The 25,746-nt window shown below is 39.2% G+C and overlaps 2 protein-coding genes across 4 annotated transcripts in view; both read left to right on the forward strand.

The window, feature by feature from the left end:
- Positions 1–4,091, forward strand: part of ubr3 (ubiquitin protein ligase E3 component n-recognin 3) — a 57,182-nt gene extending 53,091 nt beyond the window's left edge. For both annotated transcript variants that reach the window (XM_057852229.1, XM_057852230.1), the window contains exon 39: positions 1,626–4,091. In XM_057852229.1, the coding sequence (XP_057708212.1) occupies positions 1,626–1,743 (118 nt within the window). In that variant the 3' untranslated portion in view covers positions 1,744–4,091. The remainder of the gene's footprint in view (positions 1–1,625) is intronic.
- Positions 4,092–5,455: 1,364 nt separating this feature from the next.
- myo3b (myosin IIIB) overlaps positions 5,456–25,746 on the forward strand; it is a 266,663-nt gene continuing 246,372 nt past the window's right edge. Inside the window, exons 1-7 of one of the 2 annotated variants that reach the window (XM_057851973.1) lie at positions 5,456–5,483; positions 5,562–5,598; positions 14,104–14,287; positions 16,430–16,450; positions 19,729–19,863; positions 19,931–20,035; positions 20,195–20,294. In XM_057851973.1, the coding sequence (XP_057707956.1) occupies positions 5,477–5,483; positions 5,562–5,598; positions 14,104–14,287; positions 16,430–16,450; positions 19,729–19,863; positions 19,931–20,035; positions 20,195–20,294 (589 nt within the window). In that variant the 5' untranslated portion in view covers positions 5,456–5,476. The remainder of the gene's footprint in view (positions 5,484–5,561; positions 5,599–14,103; positions 14,288–16,429; positions 16,451–19,728; positions 19,864–19,930; positions 20,036–20,194; positions 20,295–25,746) is intronic. The other variant, XM_057851974.1, reaches the window with a different exon arrangement.

Consider the following 25,746-nt stretch of genomic DNA (forward strand, 5'->3'; position numbering starts at 1 on the left):
GTGTTTCCACTCGCGGTCGGACACTTAAGTCCAGTTGTGTAGTGGTTTGAACGATGTGCTAATGCTAGCGAACGAATGCTAACCATACTGTTATTAGCAGCTAATCATCGCTGATTTACTTTGATGCAAACCTGTTTGTTATTGGGGACGAAATTGATTTGTTTCATTTCTATTCTTAGTTTCACTCTTCAAGTGATGGTTGAATAAAGTCAGCAAATTATACCAACGTCCTCTGCATCGTCATTTGGGAGTTTAGCTAACTGTATAGCCGGGACTTTTTTTTGTTTGTTTGTTTGTTTTTTTATAGCTGTCATTGTTATGTTTATGGCTGCAATGCTCGTGCTTACCCGTCGTAACCTTTCATTTTCACACTCTTTCCTGGTGAAGTGTAGTCAAACTTTGGAGCGAGTGGTTCTTGGCGCCATGCTAGTTTGATGCATTTGGACAACAAGACAGTCACGACGCAATATGCGTCTTCAGGACTCGTTAAAGGGATCGTTAAGGCTTTTTCATTGTGATGTCGAGGCCTCGAAACACTCGGAACCGGTTCCGAATTGGAATCGGATTTCGATTCCCATCCCTAATTTCAGTATTTTGTTTTACATTAATAAAACTAAAATCAACCAGTGTGATAAATTGAGCTACCTTGGTTATGATTTTCCTGCTGTCGTTGGACACTTTCTCTTTGTTCTGGGAAGTTTGTTACAGTTGTATAAATATAAATACATACTGTATATGGTGGAAAAATTAATGATTCTAAGCTAAAAATGACAGACATTTCGAAGAATTGATATTATTACTTCTTTTTATGGCTAGCTTGAAACAAAAGCAGTTGCGTGACGTCTGTAAACGGGGGTTTTCAGGGTAAAACGGACAAATGAAAAATAGTTAGGGGGCTTAATGCGCCATGAATCTGCTCTGGCAGCATATAGACATATTGTTCTATCAAACACAACAGTTGTTTTGGCTTAAAATACTTAACAGCAGTTTATTTTAAAGAGGGCTGCAAGAGCAGAAACTGCTTTTCAGCCTTGTCTGTGTTTTCCGCCATATTTATTGCAATATCATTATACCACTTGATTATTTTGTTGCCCTTACAGTAAGTCTTAACACATTCTCTGCCATTGTTAGTAATAGACATCAAATCCATTTCAACTGGGAATGCTGACATTGAATTATCATGTTTCACTGCTATTGACGGCGATAATGTCCAATCCAAATTGACTGGGGGCTTGGCAGTGATCAATCGCTGATATGGGATTTAAGTTTGGTGATAGGTAAGTCAAAATGGACTGGACGTCTATTGCCGTCAATGGCAGTCATTGAGTTAAATATAGCGCACTGGATTAAAAGCAACAGGATTCAAAGAAAGGGAAAATCAGGTTTCTGACTAGCATACTTTCAGTGTTACAATTTTGAGCATTGTTAACTATATCTTCTATGTTCTGAGGCAAAATGTGAGTTTTGTATAAGAATTAATGTATTATTATTTTTCAGTGAGAAAAACAAATGGTCTAAAGTCAATACACTCGATTAGTAGAAGTACTCCCTCCCCAACAACCCAAAACTTGCCAGTTGAAAAAACCTCATTCTTGTCTTCCCTTCTTGTTTTTGTTTATTTCCAGCCGTGGAAAACCTCTCTTCTTGTGTGAAGAGAGATATCGAGTGTTGGAGCAACAGTGGGTTTCACACACCTTTGACCACATCAATAAGCGCTGGGGGCCCCACTATAACGGACTCTAAGAAAAAAAAAATCCACTCTAAAACTGCAGCCCGTCACAGAAAAGAAAAAATACTCTTTGCAATTTGTGTAGTTTTTGCCAGTGTGTCTGCCACGATTGACAAAAACTGCCAATCAAGGTATCGGTGCCATGACTTCAGTTTGCGGGAAGTTTGGTGTACAATCACGAGCCCTAAGGTTTACCATGTGTGTGAGTTTCGTTATTTTATCATGTAGTTTTCAACAGGGGAAAAAAAAAACCAATTTGGATACATGAATTTAAAACAACCACCCCCAAAAAAAGCACAATTTTCCCCCAGAGGTTGGTTTGCAGTGGGCTAATAATGGCTTTCGTATTTATTTGGGTATATAAGAATATACAATATATATGAAATGTCTCACCCTAATTATCCCTGCAATAATGTACCATTTATGACAACGTTAAAGCCCTTTTAATATGGTTCTGGTGTAAGTTTGAAGCTCCTGACGGGTGCAGACGCATAACTACTACGTGACATCAACACACTATAATTTTTTGCAAAAGAGCAAAAAGACTTTTTCTGTGGGTCTATTTGCAATCCATCCTCAGGAATTTTGTTGTTGTGTTTTTTTTGCTGTTGAAAATAAGTTTAAGATATTTAAATAAATGCTGCTGCTCATTGTTAAGTAATTTTAACTTTTTGTGAAGGTCTTGCATCGAGGTTTCGCTTGAATCACTGGGAACGTCGGCTCAGATTCACTTCAATGTCAAAGGACGTGTGCGGTCACTTTATTATACACTCACCGAAGTTAGCCACATCCTGCTTGAGCTCTCTGCTTTTTTTTTTCTTCCTGATTATGCGTTATGAATAAGCTCACGTGCTCACAAATCAACCCATCAAAGACGATGAGGGTCTGCACCCCAAAAACTAATTGGCTGCATCTTAAAGGAATTGAGATTCCTCTGGTTTTCGGTTCTTGCAATTGAACTCAATGGAAATGAACTCGCTTGAAAGAAATATTACAATCGAAAAATGTTTCTCAAGGCCTACAACTGTGGACTGGTAACTACAGTTTAGTGACTGTGACGATTATCCCGGGCTCATGTATCATCTGGCTGTGAAATGTAGTTGCATTCCAACGTTACATTTAGACTTTTTGTTTTTGTCCCCTTTCTCCCCTCGAGTGTCCACTTTACACTGTGCATGATATCCTTTGAGCCGCTCTTCTTTTTAAGTGTCTTAGCTTATTCATTGTTTTCAATGAACTTTTCTGTTCTGGAGCAGAGTGACTTCATCCAGTTGTGCCTGTGAGATGATTTGATCAGAGTGGGGATAAAGTAAGTGCCAGTATTACTGGTGTCAGATGCCGTTTTCAAGGGTTTGGTATAAGTCGACACTTGAATTAAAAGATAAAGACTTGCAGAAATCATGCATGCTGCTTTTATGTTTACTAAGTTTCACTATGTCATCACGGTTGCAGTACCCACTTTGTAAATGACCGCAAGCAAATAGTCAATGAGTGTAAATTGTGATTGAAAGCTCTTGTGTGTGTTCTCCTGTGTGAATGAAGAGAGAATACAGTACATTACTGTCAGTGCAGAATCAAACTTTCTGATTTTGGCCAGAAAGTATGACTTGGACATTTAATGCAACATGTAATATATGTGAATAAAATATAAGCACACTGCTCTGAGTCCTTGTCTTTAGTTTGTGGTGTTTTTCCTTGAAAGGGACAGAAAAGACGATACTTTTATTATATGTATGCCAATTGAAAGAATATTGTTAAATAAATTGAAGAAAGACACATTTTATTATTCTAATATGTAACATTAGAGAAAAATAAACCAGTATTTCCGGGAAATGGCCGCCATTAATTTTTGTGAAGCGATCCTGACATTCTTCTCCACAAAAATCACTGATATTCACCAGTCCCTGACTCACCATGGAGCTGCAGTTTCTGGGACTGACCCTGTTCCCTTTCATGTTCCTCTCATCAGCACCCTCTCCTCATTTACCCTTCCTTCAACCCCGACTATCTCTGACATCATCACCAAATCCAAACCCACTACCTGTCATCTTGATCCTCTTCCCACTGCCCTCATCAAAACCTGTCTTCCCTCAATAGCCCCCCTCATCACTACTATCATTCACTCCTCACTCTCATCCGGTATGGTTCCATCTCTCAAAACTGCTTCCATCACACCCATTCTGAAGAAACCCAACCTGGATCCCACCAATTTCAGTGACCTCCGCCCCATCTCCAACCTACCTTTCATTTCCAAAATTCTTGAAAAAAATCGTTGCATAATGTAATAATGTTAATAGTTTCCGGAAGTCTTTGGCACTCAAACATATTCATTCACTGCCAGCCCATTGATTTGACTCAATGGCGGTTTATGATTTCATACAAGGTCATATTTTTGCATAGGGACGGTAGGGACATGACACTACCAACTTTTCAGGATACTCAAATTGTCCCCACCAACCTTCAAGCAACCTTCATATGCAAAATGAGTTCAGTTCTACAGTTTACTTTAGATTGTCTTCCCATATGTTATATGAACAGAATTGACAATACCATTATCAAGTGATATATTTTCATTATGTTCAAACATGCATTTACCCCTTTTCACTTGCTGAATGTGCCGGTCTATCGCCCCCCCCCCCCCCCCCCCCCCCCCCTTCGAACGCACGTTTGATTAGCTGATGACTTGACCCACTCCCGACACACACGCAAGCTCACTCACACAGCCCTGAAAGAAATACATGTCGACGACATGCCGCCACCTCCGCTCCTCTTGAAGAGGAGGAATATTAGAAGGTTTTTATTCAGCCAGCCGCTGCAGCAACTGTAAGTAACGTAAAAAGACAATGTAGTAAAGGTGGGGTACACACCACAAATTTTGCTGCTGGAAATCCTACCTACACCAGAGTAAGCATAATATTAAACTGTGAATTTGGTAACATGCAAAACTCGACTGAGAAATGTAGTGAACTCTGCTGGAAACTATAGAACCATAAAAAATGTGAGCAAGAAGCTGCTTGGAGAGAGATGGGAGCTGCATAACCTCATATGTTGCTCACACAACACAACATGAACAAAGATTAATCATAATTAACAATATACATGATTTTTTTTGGGGGGGGGGGGGGGGGGGGGGCTGCGCCGTAAGCTACCCAAACTAGCATTGCGATCGACTGAACACTCGTGATCAACGTAATGAGCACCCCAGATTTAGCATATAAATTAATTAGGTTCATATTCGTGAAAAATGTAGACCTGATCCTCGTTCACCCAATCTGTTTGGTCTTATTAATGTCCCTACCAATGTTGAGACCAAACCTACACCCTTGATTTCATACTTCATTCCATCTTTGGATTGTGTGTGTGTGACCTGGTACCCTCAAACAAATTCCACTACCATGTGATGTGTGTATTTTCTGGATAATTGGGTTGAGCTAAACAACAGAGGCCTTGTGGGTAACAAACGAGATCCATACAACACTTGATATTGCAGCCAACTGGACCAAAGCTCAGCCAGAGGAGATGAATGTTACCTGCATGACAGACAGGAGGTTTTTGCACGTGAGATGTTGATTACTCAGTAGTTCATCTGACCCCTTTCTCCTCCGCCTTGGCTTCCTGCTCAGGTGAGCGAAGTGATGTCTTTCCATTCGCAGGTTCAGCATGCTCTGCTCAGGTGTCCATAAGCTCATTATTAATTATTAAACACCCTGCCTGGCTGAAGGGACAAATCAGTTCGGATATGTTGCTATGGATGGTAAGACTTGCTATAATTTGCTTGTATTTGGGAGCAACGTATGAAAGAGTGCTAATTTTTTTTGTCATTATTTTCTAGAAGCTAAAGTTGGAAATGGGGCAGCAAACTACCAAGGGTAAGAATCGAACATTCTTGACTGCCGTATACTAATTTCATCTGATGCAAATTTTGAAAGGGTTGACAAAATATAAAAATGCAAAATATGTTTTTGTCCTGTTGTAAAAATTTAGTTTTCATGCCGGGACATCACAATTTAACTCTGACAGATACAAATGTCATCATTTAAAGTGTTTTAACTCCTTCGCCGCCTTTGATGGTGATCGACGTCTTAATTTATTTAAACTGAGATGGGCTGGCACACTCTCGTTTCATATGAATTGGACGTCTATAGTCGTCAATAGCTGTGAATGAGTTAAGAGCATATTAGTGTACTGTCATTCATTCATCCTGCATATTCCATGTGCACTCATACATCTTATAATTTGCTGAGGAAAAAATGTCTTTCCTCATGCACATTTGAGTCTTTGGGTTGTCCAAGGTGACAAATGTAGCTCCCTCCAGCCTTGCTGCAGGTTTACTGCAAAGCCTCTTCATATCCCCTTAGAAAGGATTATATAGTTCACAGGGTTTTCTTTTTTTCCACTACAGACTTACTGGCCAGTATACAAAGTGGTTTTCCCATAGGGCTTTAAAGTGAGAGTGGGAGAGAGAGAGTGAGAGAGCAAGGGTGATTGTTGGAAGCAGAAAATGAGATTACTCAACTGGAACCTGGCAATCATGTGCACTCTGCAGTCACGTCATTAGGTACACTTTTCGGTAAAGTCCAAGTCGAGAATAGTGCCAAAAAAATGCTTTTAACATAATATTATGATTTATGCTGCCTGTGCATTTCTTCATAGTGTAATTGAATAATGCAATTTCAACTAGGAGGAACACATTTATTTCTTTTAACAGTTTAATTATATAATAATATTGACAAATACTCTGATACACAGGTGTTGTGTTGTGTTCTTGCAAGAAGGTAAACAATGAAGGGGGTAACTTGAGTTTGACCATGTGGGGTCACTGGTGTTCTGTTCTCATTTTACTGCATCCGGCTTTTCCCTCTCAATAGTTTCTCCTTGCTGCGGATAAAATGTCAGACGGCAGCCTTTTTTGCATCTGGCGTCTGACTTACGGTGTTGAGTATATGACTTCTTTTCCATATCGACTATATAGCTATGCATTCTAATGAGATTTGTAAAAAATTATCAATACTATTAGTAGTAGTGACAAAATATATACACATCAATTTTAATGACATTATAATATTTTTAATTATTGTGGTTAGGCATGTGCTGGTATGAGATTTTGACGGTATAATTATCACTGTTTTACCATGTCACAGTTGTGCAATTACAGCTCTAAAATGTTCTACTCTGAGATATCTTGGTTAACATTTTTTTTTTCTATTGAAGAGGATTTTTATTTTTCAAAACATGTTGGCAAATTGGAGCTTAAATAAAATGTTAAGTTAAATAAGTAAAAAAAAGACAAAAAAATAACAAATGTTCTAAATATAATTTTAAAAAATGCAGTCCTTTAGGTGAGCGTGTTTTACTACACGTTTTACTACCGCTAGACACACTAAACATGCTGGAGTTAACTCTCGTTGCTGGTGGGAAACGTTCATTATAGTGTTTACTAACCTTTAATTTTGTATAAATGCGAAAGCATATTGGAGGTATTGCCTCCTCTGCAACCACCCCCCGCAAACATGTTTTACATGTCGGTTGGCCCTGCTCCTCTAAGCGGCCGCCATCTGTAACTTTTTCTAGCCGAAGTATTTCCATACCAGCGATTTTGTTTTCTTCAATGGGGAGAAAAGTTCAGGAGTTTCACCTCCTCCAGCCATCGTGTAGCACAGCTGATTCAGTGACACTGAGCAACAACCAGTGAGGGGAGATATGAGCCTTGCAGCTGCAAGCGAGGGATTTTTCCCTCCATTTATGGTACATAAAAAATAGCTAATACCTTAGGGACGGTTTGACAGAAAATTTTGCGGTTTTGAAACCGTGACGTTTTCATACCATGGTAAACCTTGAAACCGGTTATTGGCACATGTTTAATTGTGGTCATGCTTTCCAAACCTGTCGAACTGCACTTCATCAAACTAAAAGGTGTGTCTGAAATTGGTACCCTTAAAACAAAAAACTAACGTAATTTCAAAGATTTGTTTGTGAATTAATTCATATTTTATGGATAATATATCCAAGAGCCTTAACAAAGATGAATCTATTTTTCCACGTTTATGACGTGAATAGATGTCCAATACATTCAAAAATGTTAACTCGTTGCCAACCCTCCCAGTCCTAAGGGATTATCACAGTCAATAGTATTAAACATAATTACCGTAAATTTTCGGACTATAAACTGCTACTTTTTTCCCTCATTTTGAATCCTGCGGCTTATAGACCAGTGCAGCTTATTTGTTGATTTATTTGGGTTCATCGGCAACACTTTATTTGACAGTCGCATCATATCACTGCCATAAGACCCTCATAATTATAGCATGACACTATCATGGGAATTAATGAATGCTTATGACGGATGTCATTAAGTATCATCCGGCAAATTATGTCACTAGCTTCATTGATGTCCAGCTCGGATCTTTTACATCCATTCAAAAGTGAAACAATTTGCCGGATGACAAAAAATGACATCTGTAATAAGCATCCATTAATGCTCATGGCAGTGTCAGGTCATAATTATGATGGTCTTTTGACAGTTTCATGGCGCCACTGTCAAATAAAGTGTTACCAAATACAATAGCTAGCAATTAATGAAACCACTGGAACAGTAACTGAAGAAAAAAGTAGCACAGAACATGAATTTTGATTGTTATTTACATCTATAGCGCTGCAATGCACACTAGGAGGCATGTTGGATGACAACAGTGTTGACAGCAGGTGGCAGCAGAGGTTGACTTTCTCTCATAAGGGAGCAGTCATGGCCAAATGAAGCTTCATGAAGCAAAGATCATTATCATCATGTTGGTTCATTGGGTCTTATGACGGTCTTATGATGCCACTGTCAAATATAGTTATACCGGTTAATATCTTTTGGTGCAAAAATCCTATAATACAGTGAGAACAGCTGCGGCTTGTAGTCCAGTGTGGCTTATCTATGAACAAATGCCATTTTCGAGTCAAATTTGGTGGGTGGCGGCTTATAGTCAGGTGTGCCTTGTAGTCTGAAAATTACGGTATTCATGATCACTCCTACTGAGGGCTGTTTCTTATATTTTGTCTTACTGCAATTAATATTGCATTTTAAATTCTCGTATATCATCTCATAAGACAACTACATTCACAATTTTTAATAGTCGATTTAAACAACTTTCATTTAAAATTTGTTCTCTAAAATCACACGTTTGAGCAAAACTAAAGATTAAATGGAAGAATGGGACTTTATTTACAGCACACGAGGTTGCCAGATCAGGAGGAGTCATCTAACCTGGCAACTGCCATTGACTTCCTGGTTACCTGCGCGCAACTCGAGAGGCATCATATCACCAGCCATTATGAGAGCAAACACCTGCCACTTGAATATTTTAAATCCACAAAGGATCAAGTCACAAATTACCAGTAAATTATTTATCCCCATAGTTTAGTATGAATTAGTTGGCATCATTTTGGAGTAGGACACTTTCACAGACACAGGTACGTATCAGACCTATTTGTTTTTAATACAGTTTTGTCAGCATTTTATTTAGAAATTTGTCCTTTTGCTGAATCATAAATTGCATTTAAGAATCAGATGCGATTCTGCATGGTCTTTACCTGAAGTGTTTGACACTTTGGTTGACTCACTGCAGATTAATGATGTTGTGGTGGAATTAGATGCAAAATCAGGTAAACAGTGGAGCGTTTTGTTGATTGATAAGGTAAACTTGGAACATCATTCAGGGAACGATTTAAGAAAAGCAAATGGTGATTCACTTTTTTTTTTTCCAAGCGTTGATGGATAGCATGAGATGAAGCCCGATTAGCAAGCAATTATTTAAATGCAGGCTGCATCAATATGCGAGCTGCTGCTCCTTGAAGGTCAGTATTAAGGATATTTGTTGGAATCCTGCAGCTGGTGAGAGTTGCATGGAGTGTATCTACATGTAATATCTGCATTACTCTCCCAGAGATCATAAATGTGTCCTCACTCTGTTTGCCTGTGAGTATCCTACGAGTCTCCTGTGGGTTGATAACTGTTCACATCAAGCCGTCAGGGTCACGCCGCCTCTGCCAGATTGTACACACAAACATCCCTCTCCATCATGTCCCTTATGGACTATCACAACCTGATCAATCATATTGTTTGAAGATGTTCAGGGTCTCTTTGAGCCTTCATTGGTTGGTATCATTGGTCACACGCGGATCACAACAACAGCAAAGTGATTCATGCTGGTCCTTTTGACAATAATTTTGATCATAAATCCTTGCCACTGTCATCATTTAAAACTATGGTCTCCTAACATTGTGTATAGAAATATTTCTGACGGAGTGGCACATAAACCAAATGATGAGAAATATAACTCACCATTTTTAGAAGGTAGTTGTAATTAGAGTTGTCCGACACTATCGGGTAGCCAATAGCCGATAAAAGCATTTTAAAATGACATTGGATAATATCGACATCGGTTCTGGGCCAGCATTGTATGCATGTTTCCCTTTGTACAAGAACTGGTCACAGCTTAGCACAGCAGCTATGCTCATTGACCATTAGATGTCTCCAAACTTGGGGCGTATTCATTCACACCTGCTCTGTTTGGCCAGGACCAAACCAAATTAAGTTCATAGTGTGCACCTTTTTGGCTGGTGGGAATACAATCCAACGAACTCTGTTGCGGACCAAACAGCCGGTCTGAAACCTCGCCGGAGAGGTGGTCTCAGTTCACTTTTAAGCAGACTGGTGCAGTTCGCTATAGGTGTGAAAGCAACTGCACCGTGTTCAGGACTATAGCTGAAATCACATATCTTTTTAAATGTAACAGGCTTCCGTAGCCAGGAAATGTTGTTTGGTTAGCATCACAGTCTGTGGTTAGCAGTGCGTCTGCTAATATGAGTCGGGGTTCAACGTGGAGCAATATGGAGCAGAATGTCAAAGGCCTCTGTTGTTCCAAATTTCCCACAAGCACTTGTAATTGGATAAAACAAATCATTATGAGCACATTTGCAGTACTTGGGAGCTCTGTGATTGTTTACTTACTTATTTTAGTGTGTTACCCCGCCCAGACCGTTTTGTACAATGATTGAACGAATTTTGCAAATGCGTAGGTTTATTGTCAAATTCTGGGTCGCTTGCTCAATGTGAAAAGAAACCGCATGAAAAATGTCCGGACCAAATGTGTTTTGGTGCAGACCAAAGAAAGCAAACTTGTGTGAATACGCCCTAATAGACATGTGCCAAATACCGGTTTCAAGGTATATCATGGTATGAAAATGTCTAGGTTTCAAAACCGCAACAATATTCCGTCATACCGTCCCTATGGCATTAGCTGTTTTTTATGTCTCAAAAATGTATGGAGAAATCCCTCACCTGCAGCTGGAAGGCTCAACCCTCCCCTACCGGTTGTTGCTCAGTGTTAGTGAGTCAGCTGTGCTACACAATGGCTGGAGGATAGAAAATCCTGAAGTTTTTTTCCCCATCGAAGAAAACGAAATCGCTGGTATGGGAATACTTTGGTTGCAGAAAAGTTACAGATCGCCGCGGCTTAGAGGAGGAGGGCCAACCGAAATGTAAAACACCTTTGCCGAGGAGGCAATACCTCCAATATGATTTCACATTTATACAAAATTAAAGGTTAGTACTAGAGATCGATCGGGTCTGATCACGTCATTTTCAAAGTATCGGAATTGGCAAAAAAATATCGGACATGCCTTTTTTTAATATATATATTTTTTTAATTAAATCATTTTCTAATTGTATTTAACGTTACAGACATAATATGTTACACTCATCCAGAGTCTTTAGTTTAGGCTCAAGGTAGGGTTATCAAATTTATCCCGTTAACGGCGGTAATTAATTTTTAAAAAATTTATCACGTTAAAATATTTAACGCAATTAACGCATGCGCTGCACAACCCACTCACGCATTGTCACGTTCAATTTGTAATGGCGACGTTTTACCTATATATAGAGCTAAAAGGCAGCGTAAAATGAGTAGAGTGAATTTTGGCAGCCTTTGGAGCCTTTTTTTAACTGGCTAAAGCCTTACAATCCCTCTCCCTACGATTATAAATATCATGGGAAGCAATGTGGGGAAGAAAGGTAGTAATTGATCTTTCCCAACGCAGAGAAGATATATCAATTGGTACCACTACGCACAGTCATGGTTGCACTTCCCATCATGCATTTGGGCAGAACAGTTAAATGGCTACAGTATCATTTACTGAAAGCTCAACAAATATACTAGATGGCAATATTTAGTCACAATATACAAAGTCACATTCATCCTTTAAGAATTACAAGTCTTTCTATCCGTGGATCTCTCTCAGAGAAAGAATGTTAATAATGTAAATGTCATCTTGAGGATTTATTGTCATAATAAACAAATACAGTACTTATGTACTGTATGTTGAATGTATATATTCGTCCGAGTTTTATTCATTTTTTTTCTTAATGTATTGCCAAAATGTATATGATCAGGAAAAATGATCGGGAATGATTGGAATTGAATCGGGAGCAAAAAAAAAAAGCAATCGGATCGGGAAATATCGGGATCGGCAGATACTCAAACTAAAACGATTGGGATCGGATCAGGAGCAAAAACACATGATTGGAACAACCCTAGTTAGTACACACCATCATGAACGTTTTCCACCAGCAGCGAGAGTTAACTCCAGTGTGTTTAGTTTGTTTAGCGGTGGTAAATATGTAGTGTTTCTTTCTCTCTGGCAACTGTTGAGAAACAATGTGTGTGTATATAATGTAAACGATAAGATTCATACACACATTCTTTTTATGGAAAATCAATCAATTTTGTTCTGATGTTAATAATGTTGAGCTGTGGCTGTGGGTTTAGCATTTTAACATTATAGTTATGTTCCAATTTGCAAAGATTTTTTGAAAATTAAAAATCCTGCTCAAAATAATCATTTTTTTTTTAAAACCCAGATATCTCAAAGTAACACTCTTTAGAGCTAAAATTGCAAAAATTATGATACCGTGAAACTGATATTTTGGCTTAAGGTTATCATACCGTCAAAACATCATACCGACACATGCCTACGCCCTAAATGTCTTAGGATTCGATATGTGGGCAGACAATTTGCATTCATGATGCAAAAATTAAATGGAATTGACTGTACTAAAGTTGTGTGCCTTTGTTGTTATTTTGAGCCAGAAGGACTCAATGGGCTGCATACTAAATCAGATGAAATCGTGACTCCGCTTACGTCATCCACCTGTTGGGGACGCTAGAGCCCTATAATGGTAGGCGTGGCTAACCGGCAGATTAAAAGACTAATTTCTCGTCATCTGCGCTTTGCTAAATTGTTGTATACAGTCGAATCGTCTCAAAATATGATTCTAATTCACATAATAATCCTATTTTAAGACTTTTTTTCTCCTGTCGTACGCACTTTCCGGCAAAGCACTACATGCTTTTGTCCACCTGCGTCGCTAAAATCGACCAAAACTGAAAAGTTACCTAGTGTTGCTTTAATATTAGTTGTTCTTTGCTAAAGACAAAGAATGTAAGCATTTGAGCGTTATGTCATTTGTCTACTTGTGTCGCTCAATATGTGTTGCGCAAATGCTATTCACTAGCCTTTATATTACGTTTTGCATGCTTTGTTGGCATTAAACTAAACAGACTTTACTGATATAAAGCAATGTTGTAGAAGAAAATGAATGGATGGGTGAACTTCTTTCAGACTCTGATGATCCATGAAATATTTTTTGTTCAGTGTCTTCATGCGGCCTGGCACTAAATATTACAGCCCTTGTGGATGGCTGATTTAAAAGACAGGCAACCTTCCGTAAGAGTCTTTGCAGTGAAAGTTTTCCACTCATTCACACCAGGGCATGTCAAGCTAATGCCGTCCAATCCAATTGATCTTGAGGAGATTGCGCTCCCTTCGGCAAGAGGAGGTGGGGGAACTAGTGAAACGTTCTTGTTGACAGAGCTAAGCTCGCGTCGGTAAAACAAAGCTTGTTTCTATTGCTGGCTGTCATTTGTATTATGATCACTTTTGTTGCAATTGCTCTCAACGCCAATGAGTCAGAAGAAAGTAACATTTGCCATGTAAGTATAATGAGACCCCCTTATCCTCCTTGCTGATTTAGTGCCAGGCAGGCCGAGCTGTTGTTGTCAATGAGCCAATGAGAAGGCCTCGTGGGAATAAATGTACTGTACTGCTCTTTGTAGCACTGCTATGTTCCACTGTAAATACGTTACTGTTTGCATCACTAGGTGGTCTATTGTTTGATGCCGTGCTGCAACGGGAAAGTATTTATAGTCTGCAGCATTTTTTTTTTCTAAACTGTGAGCACCCACTAAGTGAAATGTTAATTTATCTTAAAGAGTATTGAATGTGGACTTTCGAGGATCAATTCTCGTGCTGTCTTATTATTTTTCCTCCAGGAGGTCATTGTATGGTGTATATCCCTACAAATCCAGCATGATTGGTCTGGAGAACCTGGGGGATCCATCTGATCACTGGGATATCGTAGAGACCATCGGTAAAGGGACGTATGGCAAAGTCTACAAAGTGACCAGCAAGAAGGACGGAAGTCAGGCAGCGGTCAAAGTGCTGGACCCCATCAATGTAAGTCAAACTCTATCACAGTCCTTGAGTTATTGTAATTGGCTGGAGTACATTTTAAAGCAGTAATGTGAAGTAAGGTTGGCCAACCATGTTTTTGAATAATATCAATGGCTAAATAGTTATAAGCATATTTTCGTTATTTTTTTTAACGCAACCCTTCCAGATTCTTTGTTTAACCCATAGCAACGCCCTTGACAACGAAAATGCTTTTCTTCGGCAATCTTCGGAAATTACGTCACACCAGGAAGTGCGAGAGAAGTGCGCCATAGAACAGTATTGTTTGTTGCAATGCTTCTCGGTAAGATGCCACGGCGGTGTGTGGCGATGTTTTGTTCTCACTCAAACGAAAAGTTGTATGAGTGGCCAAAGGATAGCAGGGCACGTAAATGGACATCTTTTGTTCGCACTAAGCGTATGAATTTCACGCCATCATCGAGTAGTGTTCTCTGCTGCAAACACTTCGAAGATGCCTGCTTCCTTCACCGGTCTGCTTATGATCAAGGATTTGCCAAAAAGTAAGTGTGATTTTTGGATAGATGACTGATGACTTTGTCAAAGCAGAGCTGCCAACTGTTGTGGAATGAACAGTATACGCTAGTGACGTTAGGCGAAAGTTAACTCGTGGCAATCCCTGATCATAGTTGTTGTTGCGTTCGCTAGGTTAAGCGTGTTTAAATTGTCCAAAAGGGTTAATCCACTGTCAATCGGGAAACGGGTGGGGATGTGCATATAAACGGGTCGGCGTCGCGGTAATTCACGGTCACGTTGCAGTAAGAGACACACACCGCCGGTGAGTTTGTGCACATTTATTTGTATTTGTATTATGAATTTCCACCTTCCTGCTTCAAGCATTGCATTGCATTTGTACGGTTCGCCGTTTCTTTCACGGTGATCGCTTGATAGCCTTCTAGTTTGTGTTTTACGTACAAGAGCCGCTGACAGGTGACAAGTGTTGCTTCTAATGTCTGGCAGCGAATCAGCGAGCGCCCAGGTCACGCAGTGAATCATGGGAAATGTAGTCTCGGGACAACACTGAAGTGGTGCTTTGTAATCTGTTCGCTTGTGTGAAAAAAAACTACATTTCCTCACGCCATTAGACGACACTTTGTCCCGAGAGCCCCGAGCCGTGTTGTAGCTGTTGGAGCTGTTAGCTCCATGTGTTAAAAAAGAAACAAAGTTGTCAGCACGTCGTGTGTGTTAAAAAAGAAACAAAGTTGTCAGCACGTCGTGTGTTCGATACATTTGTAAACAAAAAGCTCATAACAAGACACTATGCACAATCCATTTAAGAGACGCTGGAGTAGTAGGAGGCGAGGAGGAGATCAGCGAGAAGCAAAACTTCGCGGTCGAATGTGGCGGCAGTCCGCTATTATTTTGTTTTCTTATTGTTGCCACAATAAAGTGGAGAAAGCCATCAACAACTCATCTCCTTCTTTCCCCCCAACGTTTTTATATTATTATTTTATATGCACGACAGCTGCCGGGTCTGCCAAAATGAACATGAAGTCTGACTATTATTTTTTTTTAACAATGTCATCAGATAGACAAAAACATAAAATTATGTGCAAATGCCTGCATCTTCAAATCATGAAAATAATAACAGCCTATATCTTACCAATCTTGTAATCTCGATGGGTCTTGTATCCATTCCATGTCAGGTAGTCTAGGCACATTGTTTGCATCCTGATTAGCGTCTGGCTAATACATGTTAGGTCCAACATAAAATTCCAACCTCCTCTTCTTCCTCCAACTCTTCAAAAACTTGGATCTCCTCCCTTGCGCTCGATCTATCGCTTATATCGCTGTTTGAATCATTGTTTGAAGGGCTTTGTATGGCGGCCGAATGTATGGAGCTGCCATCGCTGTTCCCGGTGTGACGTATCACTTCCGGGTTCGTCCCCTTTCAGGCTCGAACTTCGGAAACGCGGTTATTTTGTCAAATATACAACATATAAATGATTTTTTTCATGCTTTATTTGTTGGACAATGTTTAATTACTTTAATTGTGACCCCATTTGGCATGTTGTGAAATTACTTCACATTACTGCTTTAAAGGAAACCCGAGAACCCCGAACGTTTTATGAGTAGTGTATCAGACATGACTCTGCACAAACTGAAACTTTTGAAACTGCCCTATTTTAGCATTCAAGTCACACCAACAGAGTAAGTTGCCTATAAAGTTGTTCCCCCTTCATTGATATTCCGTACAGTGATATTTATCCTTTTATTTTTTTGCTTCTGTCATGTATTGTTCTAATTAGCTTTGTCCAAAGGTAGTTCCTGTTTTAGTTGTACCCATTTTATATACAAGTAGCTGCTCATTTGTCAGTGTGATAAGGATTCCTTATTGTCTAGCTTAGACTTGATGTGTTCAACTGAGTGGATGGAGCAATCTTCTTGCTGGCAGTTCTATCCACCATGATTCTAGCCTTGATGGCCGCTGGGAGGCGGCGGTCTCCTGTCTCATCCCTCTGCCTGACATTATCACTCAGACATCCGGAGAGGTGTTCGTTTGTCCTTCTGACTTTCACAGAAAAGTATGCGCAGGAATAGTCATGCTCACCATTTTTATATACAGTGGGGCAAATAAGTATTTAGTCAACCACTAATGTCATGCTGAAAGACCCAGCCAAGTTTCATCTTCAATGGCCTTACTGAGCGAAGGAGATTTTCACTCAAAATCTCTCGATACATGGCCCCATTCATTCTTTCCTTTACACAGATCAGTCGTCCTGGTCCCTTTGCAGAAAAACAGCCCCAAAGCATGATGTTTCCACCCCCATGCTTCACAGTGGGTATGGTGTTCTTCGGATGCAATTCAGTATTCTTTCTCCTCCAAACATGAGAAACTGTGTTTCTAACAAAAAGTTCTATTTTGGTTTCATCTGACATAACACATTCTCCCAGTCCTCTTCTGGATCATCCAAATGCTCTCTAGCGAACCGCAGATAGGCCTGGATGTTTACTGGCTTCAGCTTGGGGACACGTCTGGCAGTGCAAGATTTGAGTCCCTGGTGGCGCATTGTGTTACTGATAGTAGCCTTTGTTACTCTGGTCCCAGCTCTCTGTAGTTCATTCACTAAGTCCCCCCGTGTGGTTCTGGGATTTTTGCTCACCCTTCTTGTTATCATTTTGACGCCACGGGGTGAGATCTTGCATGGAGCCCCAGATCGAGGGAGATTATCAGTGGTCTTGTATGTCTTTCATTTTCTAATAATTGCTTCCACAGTTGATTTATTTACACCAAGCGTTTTACCTATTGCAGATTCAGTCTTCCCAGCCTGGTGCTGGTCTACACTTTTGTCTCTGGTGTCCTTCTACAGCTCTTTGGTCTTGGCCACAATGGAGTTTGGAGTCACACACTTGTGGACAGGTGTCTTTTATACCGATAATGAGTTAAAACAGGTGCCATTAATACAGGTAACGAGTGGAGCCTCGTTAGACCTCGTTAGACCTCATTGGAAGAAGTTAGACCTCTTTGATAGCCAGAAATCTTGCTTGTTTGTAGGTGACCAAATACTTATTTTCCACTCTAATTTGGTAATAAATTCTTTAAAAATCAAACAATGTGATTTTCTGTTTTTTTTTTCACATTCTGTCTCTCATGGTTGAGGTTTACCCATGTTGACAATTACAGGCCTCTCTAATCTTTTCAAGTAGGAGAACTTGCACAATTGGTGTTTGACTAAATACTTATTTGCCTCATTGTATGTCTTTATTCATTTATGGTCGATCAATTTGCACAAGTGTCAGCAGTTCACTAGTTTTATTTTTTTGTATTTTATTTTGGATAAAAAAGTACCACAAATACAAATAAACAGGCATGTCTTAAAGGGAACCTCAGACCTAAAGACTTGTAGGCTTTAATAAGCCACAATTGTTCTTTTACTAGAATGTTATTAGAAACACATATATTATTGCCATTGATTCAAAAATCTATCATATTTAGTACATGTTTTGACGCATAGAGAGCACCAAGTTTTTACGCGCGCAATGCACGCTGGGGGTGATGCTGGACAGGGAGAATAGCTGTGTTAGCTAGCATGCGAAAATAGTATGATGACTGGCATGATTTTGTCACATTCTGCTGCTTGTCAGATTTTGTTACAGAGCTGTGGGATGAGTTCCTAATGTCGTACCTGCATCCAATTCCAGCTCATCAGCAGTGTGATTAAACCGATCCTCGGTGGCTTGCAGAGATATTGACTTGCTGCCATTTGACAGTTTGTATTCTTGACCCCTTTGTTGCGAGTTGCATCTTTGCCTTGATTTTTTCGTTCGTCTGCCTCTCACCGCAGTTTTCACTCGATTTTTTTGTTGTTGTTTTTTTTTTAATTTATCCTGACCTACCGTCACCGACCCCTTTTGTGTCTCCCTTTTCGCGTTTGTGTTTTTTTGTCCAATAAACCTTTTTACGCAATCCCTATCTCATTGTTGTCTGCTTGCTTCCGCATTGGCGGAACTGATTGCAGCTAATAGATCGAATAGATCTTTAGAAGGGAAATCATGACTCAGATGTCATGTGGAAGTATACTCCTGTGGTTTACGCGGTCGTTTGTCGCAGGAAAACGCGGGTTCGAATCCCTCTGGAGACCTTCATTCAATTGCTTTTGCTGCTCGTTTTGTGAAATCTCAACATTGCTGTCCTGCTCATCACTTTTCCGCTCGGGTTCAAATTGGAAGGGCATAACCGACGACACGTTTATGTAGCTAAAGAGTGAAACTGTGGAACCCTGGCAGCGTCGACAAGTGGCGTCACCGCCCAGAATGCATTGTGTCGTAAACAACTATAGCGACCTACTAGTTAGAGTAATTTTAAATATTTTATTAAAAAACGAAAACATTATGAGGGGTTTTAATATCGAATTTTTATGACTCCTACTAACATCAGTATCTTTTAAGAGTTACATGTTTTTCTATCTGTGGTACCCTTTGACACAGCTTACTTGCTGTTAATGTGTGTGTCTTTCCGGTTTTATTTGGAGACTCCCAGGGTCATCAAATTCGGTGGGAGGGTGTGTTGGCCAGAGGGAGAAGGAGTTTAAATTTTATAGGTAACTGGTCTACAAATGGACTCAAAATTGGTTAAAATTTGCCATTAATATGATTCTGTGGATTCTGAATTGGTACAAATAATTCAAAAGTTCACTATTAAGTATTATAAAAATGTCTGTTTTTGGAAGCTGGTCAACTGCGGTTTCAATGTGTTGTTTATCTTTTTTGTTTCTACTCTGTTTTATATCGAATTACAATCTCCTTACTGTGGCCAATGTTCCCATATTAACTCCTTTGCTGCCATTGACAGTGATTGATGTCTAAACAATTTTGACATGGGGAGGCTGCCAGTAATCATTCACTGCAGGGGGAAAGTGTCATTTAGTAATCAAACACCCGACACATCTACACTTTAATTCTTATTTGTATTTTGGTGTTTCTCAAAGGATGTGGATGAAGAGATCGAGGCAGAATACAACATCTTGAGGTCTCTGTCCAACCACCCCAATGTGGTGAAGTTTTTCGGAATGTTTTACAAGTCGGAAAATTTATCAGGTGGACAGCTATGGCTAGTGCTGGAGGTGAGCAACATTACCAATGGCACGTAAAATCATCTTTTTTTCTACATGGGTGTCCTCTCCTCCACAGCTCTGCAATGGTGGCTCTGTCACTGAGCTCATCAAGGGGCTGCTGATGCGAGGCCAACGTCTGCAGGAACCTGTTATAGCCTACATCTTATACAGCGCCCTCCTGGTAAGCTGCAGCTGGGATTCAATATGCAGAGTAATCACTGTGTCAGGCCGCAATAAATGTCTTGTCTTCGCTGCAGCTCAGTTTGTTTTGCTGTACAGCATGTACTTGGATCAATGCATGTTCGGCTCATACGTGTTCTCCCTCGCCTCACATTGAAAGGGTCTTCAGCATCTGCACAACAACCGGATTATCCATCGGGATGTCAAAGGCAACAACATCCTCTTGACAACTGAGGGAGGCGTCAAACTGGTTGACTTTGGTATTGTATGAAAGCCTCTCTGAATCACTAAATTATTGGTGTTTTGGGTTAGAGCAGAAGTATCAAAATTTTTTTCAACAAGGGCGGCTCTCAGAAAAATCAAACGTTGCATGGGCCAATCTGAAATCCTTCCACTTGCATTTGCTAAACAGAGTAGTGGGTAAAAATAATTGCTTTTAAAACGTTTTTCGCGGTCAATGGGGACCAAAACCTGCCGCGATAAGTGAAAAAACGCAAAGTAGCGCCCCCCCCCACCCAAATTTTGTGTGTGTGTGTGTGTGTGTGTGTTCAATGTATTTATTCTGATTTAGCATTGGAAAGAGATAACATAGAAGACATGTTTTTCAACTTTTTTCCGAAAGTATAATTAAAAAAACTATTTTATGTCTGTATATACAGTATATATGGCGGAAAACAGACAAGACTGTAAAAGCAGTTTCTGCTCTTGCTTTCTTCTTTAAAAGAAACTGCTGTATTTTAAGCCAAAACAACTGTTGTTTTTGGTAGAACAATATGTCTACATGCTGCCATAGCAGATTCATGGCGCATTAAGCCCCCGAACTATTTTTAATTTGTCCGTTTTACCCTGAAAACCCCCGCTTACAGACGTTGCGCAACCGCTTTTGTTTCAACCCAGCCATAAAACGAAGGTAATTAATATTTATTATTAAAAATGTCTGTCGTTTTTAGCTTGGAATCATTAATTCATGCCTCATATTTCGTTTAAAAAAAAAAAAAAAAAACGACCAAAAAAAAAAAATTATTCACTCACATATTTACTTTTAAACAAGTTATGTCACAATGAAAAAATTGGCGTCTGTAAAAAAGTCACGGATATCTCCCTCATAACTATCGCTTAATTGTATTTTTTTTGTTACTGTTGCATTTTCTCCGATATGTTAGATGAAAAAAAAATCGATCCAAACACAAAAAAATTTGGGGAAAAAAAAAAAAAGTTTAAAAGGGTAAATATAAGAAAATGAACATCTGAACCACTCCTTGATGTCTGCTATTTTTGCATTGCGACACTTGTTATATTACCAAGTTTCACCCATAAAAACCCCCAAAATCCATAAAATCCCCCAAAAATCCAGCTGTGGCCATTCACAGCTGTGTCTTGACACTCAGTGATACATGCTACATAGAGTTTTTGGATCGAAACAAAGTAAGTTCGCGATAATATCTCGTTAAAGTCATGGCGTCTGTAATTCTGCTCTCGCATGTGCTCACCTCCAGATGGATAGATAAAAAACATTGTTTTTTTTTTTTAAATGCCCTTCTGTTCAAAATTTTTCTTTCCCCAGAAAATTTAGATTTTAAGCTTTCCAATGATGTATCACACATGCATATTCCTTGCCGGCATGGAGGGTCTTAGGATAGGGGATACCCAGGACTTGAACTGTATCTATTCATCTTTGTTGCTTCATTTCTAATTGTGTATCATATTGCCTCTGTAAAGCCCTTTGAGACCTCTGTTGTGATTGTGGGCTATACAAATAAAATTGAATTGAATTGAATTGAATATCCGACAATTTTGAAAGTTTGCCAAATTGGGGGTCTCGGAGCGGAACTTCAAGTCACCTGAGTATTTTCCGCCATATATATATATATATATATTATTTTTAATAAATGGTTTTAAAGCACTGAAAATGTAATAATTATGATACGTTTTAAACATGTTACTGTCCGAATTATTTTCAAACAAAAATAAAGGAGAAAAATGTTTGTTTTTATTAAATGCTTCATTCAGTGAGTCCACTCAAATCCGCCCAAGCTGCTCACTTACACACAATGAGTTGCCACAGCAACTGTCTAACAAGTTAAACGATGATTGACACATGTGACGCTTTGAAGCTTCGGCTTACAGGCATCTGTGGCAAAATGAAACATTAAACGTCTGTCAATCATCGTTAACTTTAATAAGCAACTCCAGCGCACTGCCTGACCAACAAAGAGCAGTTGGAGGGTGAGTGAGATCGGCTCGAGATGGCTCATCTGCATTTATTTATTTATTTTTTGATTAAAAAATAAATAAATAAATCTGCGATGGACAGAGGGTGCAACGTTTGAAACGCGAAGTAGCGAGGGATCACTGTAATTATTTTTATTTTTAAGTATTACAGTGCCTTGCAAAAGTATTCGGCCCCCTTGAATCTTGCAACCTTTCGCCACATTTCAGGCTTCAAACATAAAGATATGAAATTTAATTTTTTTGTCAAGAATCAACAACAAGTGGGACACAATCGTGAAGTGGAACAACATTTATTGGATAATTTAAACTTTTTTAACAAATAAAAAACTGAAAAGTGGGGCGTGCAATATTATTCGGCCCCTTTACTTTCAGTGCAGCAAAATCACTCCAGAAGTTCAGTGAGGATCTCTGAATGATCCAATGTCGTCCTAAATGACCGATGATGATAAATAGAATACACCTGTGTGTAATCAAGTCTCCGTATAAATGCACCTGCTCTGTGATAGTCTCAGGGTTCTGTTTAAAGTGCAGAGAGCATTATGAAAACCAAGGAACACACCAGGCAGGTCCGAGATACTGTTGTGGAGAAGTTTAAAGCCGGATTTGGATACAAAAAGATTTCCCAAGCTTTAAACATCTCAAGGAGCAATGTGCAAGCCATCATATTGAAATGGAAGGCGCATCAGACCACTGCAAATCTACCAAGATCCGGCCGTCCTTCCAAACTTTCTTCTCAAACAAGGAGAAAACTGATCAGAGATGCAGCCAAGAGGCCCATGATCACTCTGGATGAGCTGCAGAGATCTACAGCTGAGGTGGGAGAGTCTGTCCATAGGATAACAATCAGTCGTACACTGCACAAATCTGGCCTTTATGGAAGAGTGGCAAGAAGAAAGCCATTTCTCAAAGATATCCATAAAAAGTCTTGTTTAAAGTTTGGCACAAGCCACCTGGGAGACACACCAAACATGTGGAAGAAGGTGCTCTGGTCAGATGAAACCAAAATTGAACTTTTTGGCCACAATGCAAAACGATATGTTTGGCGTAAAAGCAACACAGCTCATCACCCTGAACACACCATCCCCACTGTCAAACATGGTGGTGGCAGCATCATGGTTTGGGCCTGGGTTTCTTCAGCAGGGACAGGGAAGATGGTTAAAATTGACGGGAAGATGGATGTAGCCAAATACAGTAACATTCTGGAAGAAAACCTGTTGGTATCTGCACAAGACCTGAGACTGGGACGGAGATTTATCTTCCAACAAGACAATGATCCAAAACATAAAGCCAAATCTACAATGGAATGGTTAAAAAATAACCGTATCCAGGTGTTAGAATGGCCAAGTCAAAGTCCAGACCTGAATCCAATCGAGAATCTGTGGAAAGAGCTGAAGACTGCTGTTCACAAACACTCCCCATCCAACCTCACTGAGCTCGAGCTGTTTTGCAAGGAAGAATGGGCAAGAATGTCAGTCTCTCGATGTGCAAAACTGATAGAAACATACCCCAAGCGACTTGCAGCTGTAATTGGAGCAAAAGGTGGCGCTACAAAGTATTAACGCAAGGGGGCCCAATAATATTGCACGCCTCACTTTTCAGTTTTTTATTTGTTAAAAAAGTTTAAATTATCCAATAAATTTTGTTCCACTTTGTTGTTGATTCTTGACAAAAAATTTATGTTTATGTTTATGTTTGAAGCCTGAAATGTGGCGAAAGGTTGTAAGGTTCAAGGGGGCCGAATACTTTTGCAAGGCACTGTAACTCATTTGCTGCCATTAAATGCGATAGACATCCAATCAATTTTTGATCCAGACTGGAATATGATTCAGATCAAAATGTATTGGATGTCTATCACAATCAAAGCAGTGAAACGTGATCAGTCAATGCTAACCTTTTCTATTGAAATGGTTTTATTGTCCATTAAGGTTGATGGAAGTGAATGAATTCAGGGCTACAAGCAAGAAAATATTCCAGAGGAATAAGGATATTGCAAAAAATAAAGAATAAAAGAAACAAACTTCAATACTATGAATGTACATATATATATATATATTAGGGCTGTCAAACGATTAAAATTTTTTAAATCACAGCTTCAAAATTAATTAATTGTAATTAATTGCAATTCAAGCCATCTCTAAAAAATGCCATATTTTTCTGTAAATTATTGTTGGAATGGAAAGATAAGACACAAGACTGATATATACATTCAACATACTGCACATAAGTACTCTATTTGTTTATTATAACAATAAATCCACAAGATGGCATTAACATTATTAATATTCTTTCTGTTAAAGGATAGGATAGGATAGGATAGAAAGCCTTGTAGTTCTTAAAAGATAAATGTTAGTACAAGTTATAGTAATTTTACATTAAAAGCCCTCTTAATGTTTTAGTTTTAATAAAATTTGTAAAATTTTCAATCAGAAAATAAACTATTAGCTCGCCATTGTTGACCTCGCCAAGCGGTGACATCAAATGGGCTCTCTGCCATTCTTCCACAGTGTCTTTAACTACATAAGGTAGTGATTGAGTTTTAAATTACTTAGAAATCAAGCCAGGAAGTGTGTTTTGTCCCTCGACTGACGACGTAGTTCCCTGTTTCCTGGTCTATCTATTGTACTTCACGGTCATTTGAGTGCTGGCTTTACAACGTGCGAGTTTGTATATTGTGACTAAATATTGCCATCCAGTGTATTTGTTGAGCTATACTAGAGCTAAACGAAATGTTTGAATAGAGTTTGACCAAAGTCTGAGTAAGTTTTATGTGTATTTTGCATAGCTATTTTGATTGGGAATGCCAGTTCTCTTTGCATTGTTGTTTAACTGTGTGAGAATAGAGCCTCATTAATAAAGATTGAAGCGCTTTTCATTTTGTGAACATTATTTTTTTTGAGAGATAGGATTATTATTTTTGTTGTGCTTTCACTAAACAATACTTATGTTTGTTGTGAAGGAGTTGCCGAAGCTTATGCCAATAAACGGTGCGGTCCAATAAACACCTGTGTCCACTCGCCGTTCTCTGTCTCTTAGCTCTCAATGTGCAAAAAACGGCGTCATTGTAATCTGTTTGAGGCAATGCATGAGCATGAACATGTAGAGGTCTGAAATTTCAATCATAGATACATTTCCACTCAGACATAATCACAAAAAAAAAATCCGGAACTCACTTTGTATGTTTTTTCAATAATTTATTTGTAATTTACTGGGGTTCATAATTATTTGTACCCCTGAGAATCCTCAATAATTATGACACTCAAAGAGTTGTCTTCGTACCTTAAAAAAAGCCCACCTTAACCCAATGAGTAACCACCCACCCACCACCCGTTTAAACTCAATATTGTCACCTGTGCACCCTACAGTCAGTCATAATCCAACCGCTACTATTGGCAAGACCAGAGAGCTTTTGAAAGACACCAAAGAAAAAAATGTTGAGCTCCGCAAAGCTGGAAAAGGCTATGGGACAATTGGAAAGCAGCT

Source organism: Corythoichthys intestinalis, chromosome 12, assembly GCF_030265065.1.
Source record: "Corythoichthys intestinalis isolate RoL2023-P3 chromosome 12, ASM3026506v1, whole genome shotgun sequence".
Classification (NCBI taxonomy): Eukaryota; Metazoa; Chordata; class Actinopteri; order Syngnathiformes; family Syngnathidae; genus Corythoichthys; species Corythoichthys intestinalis.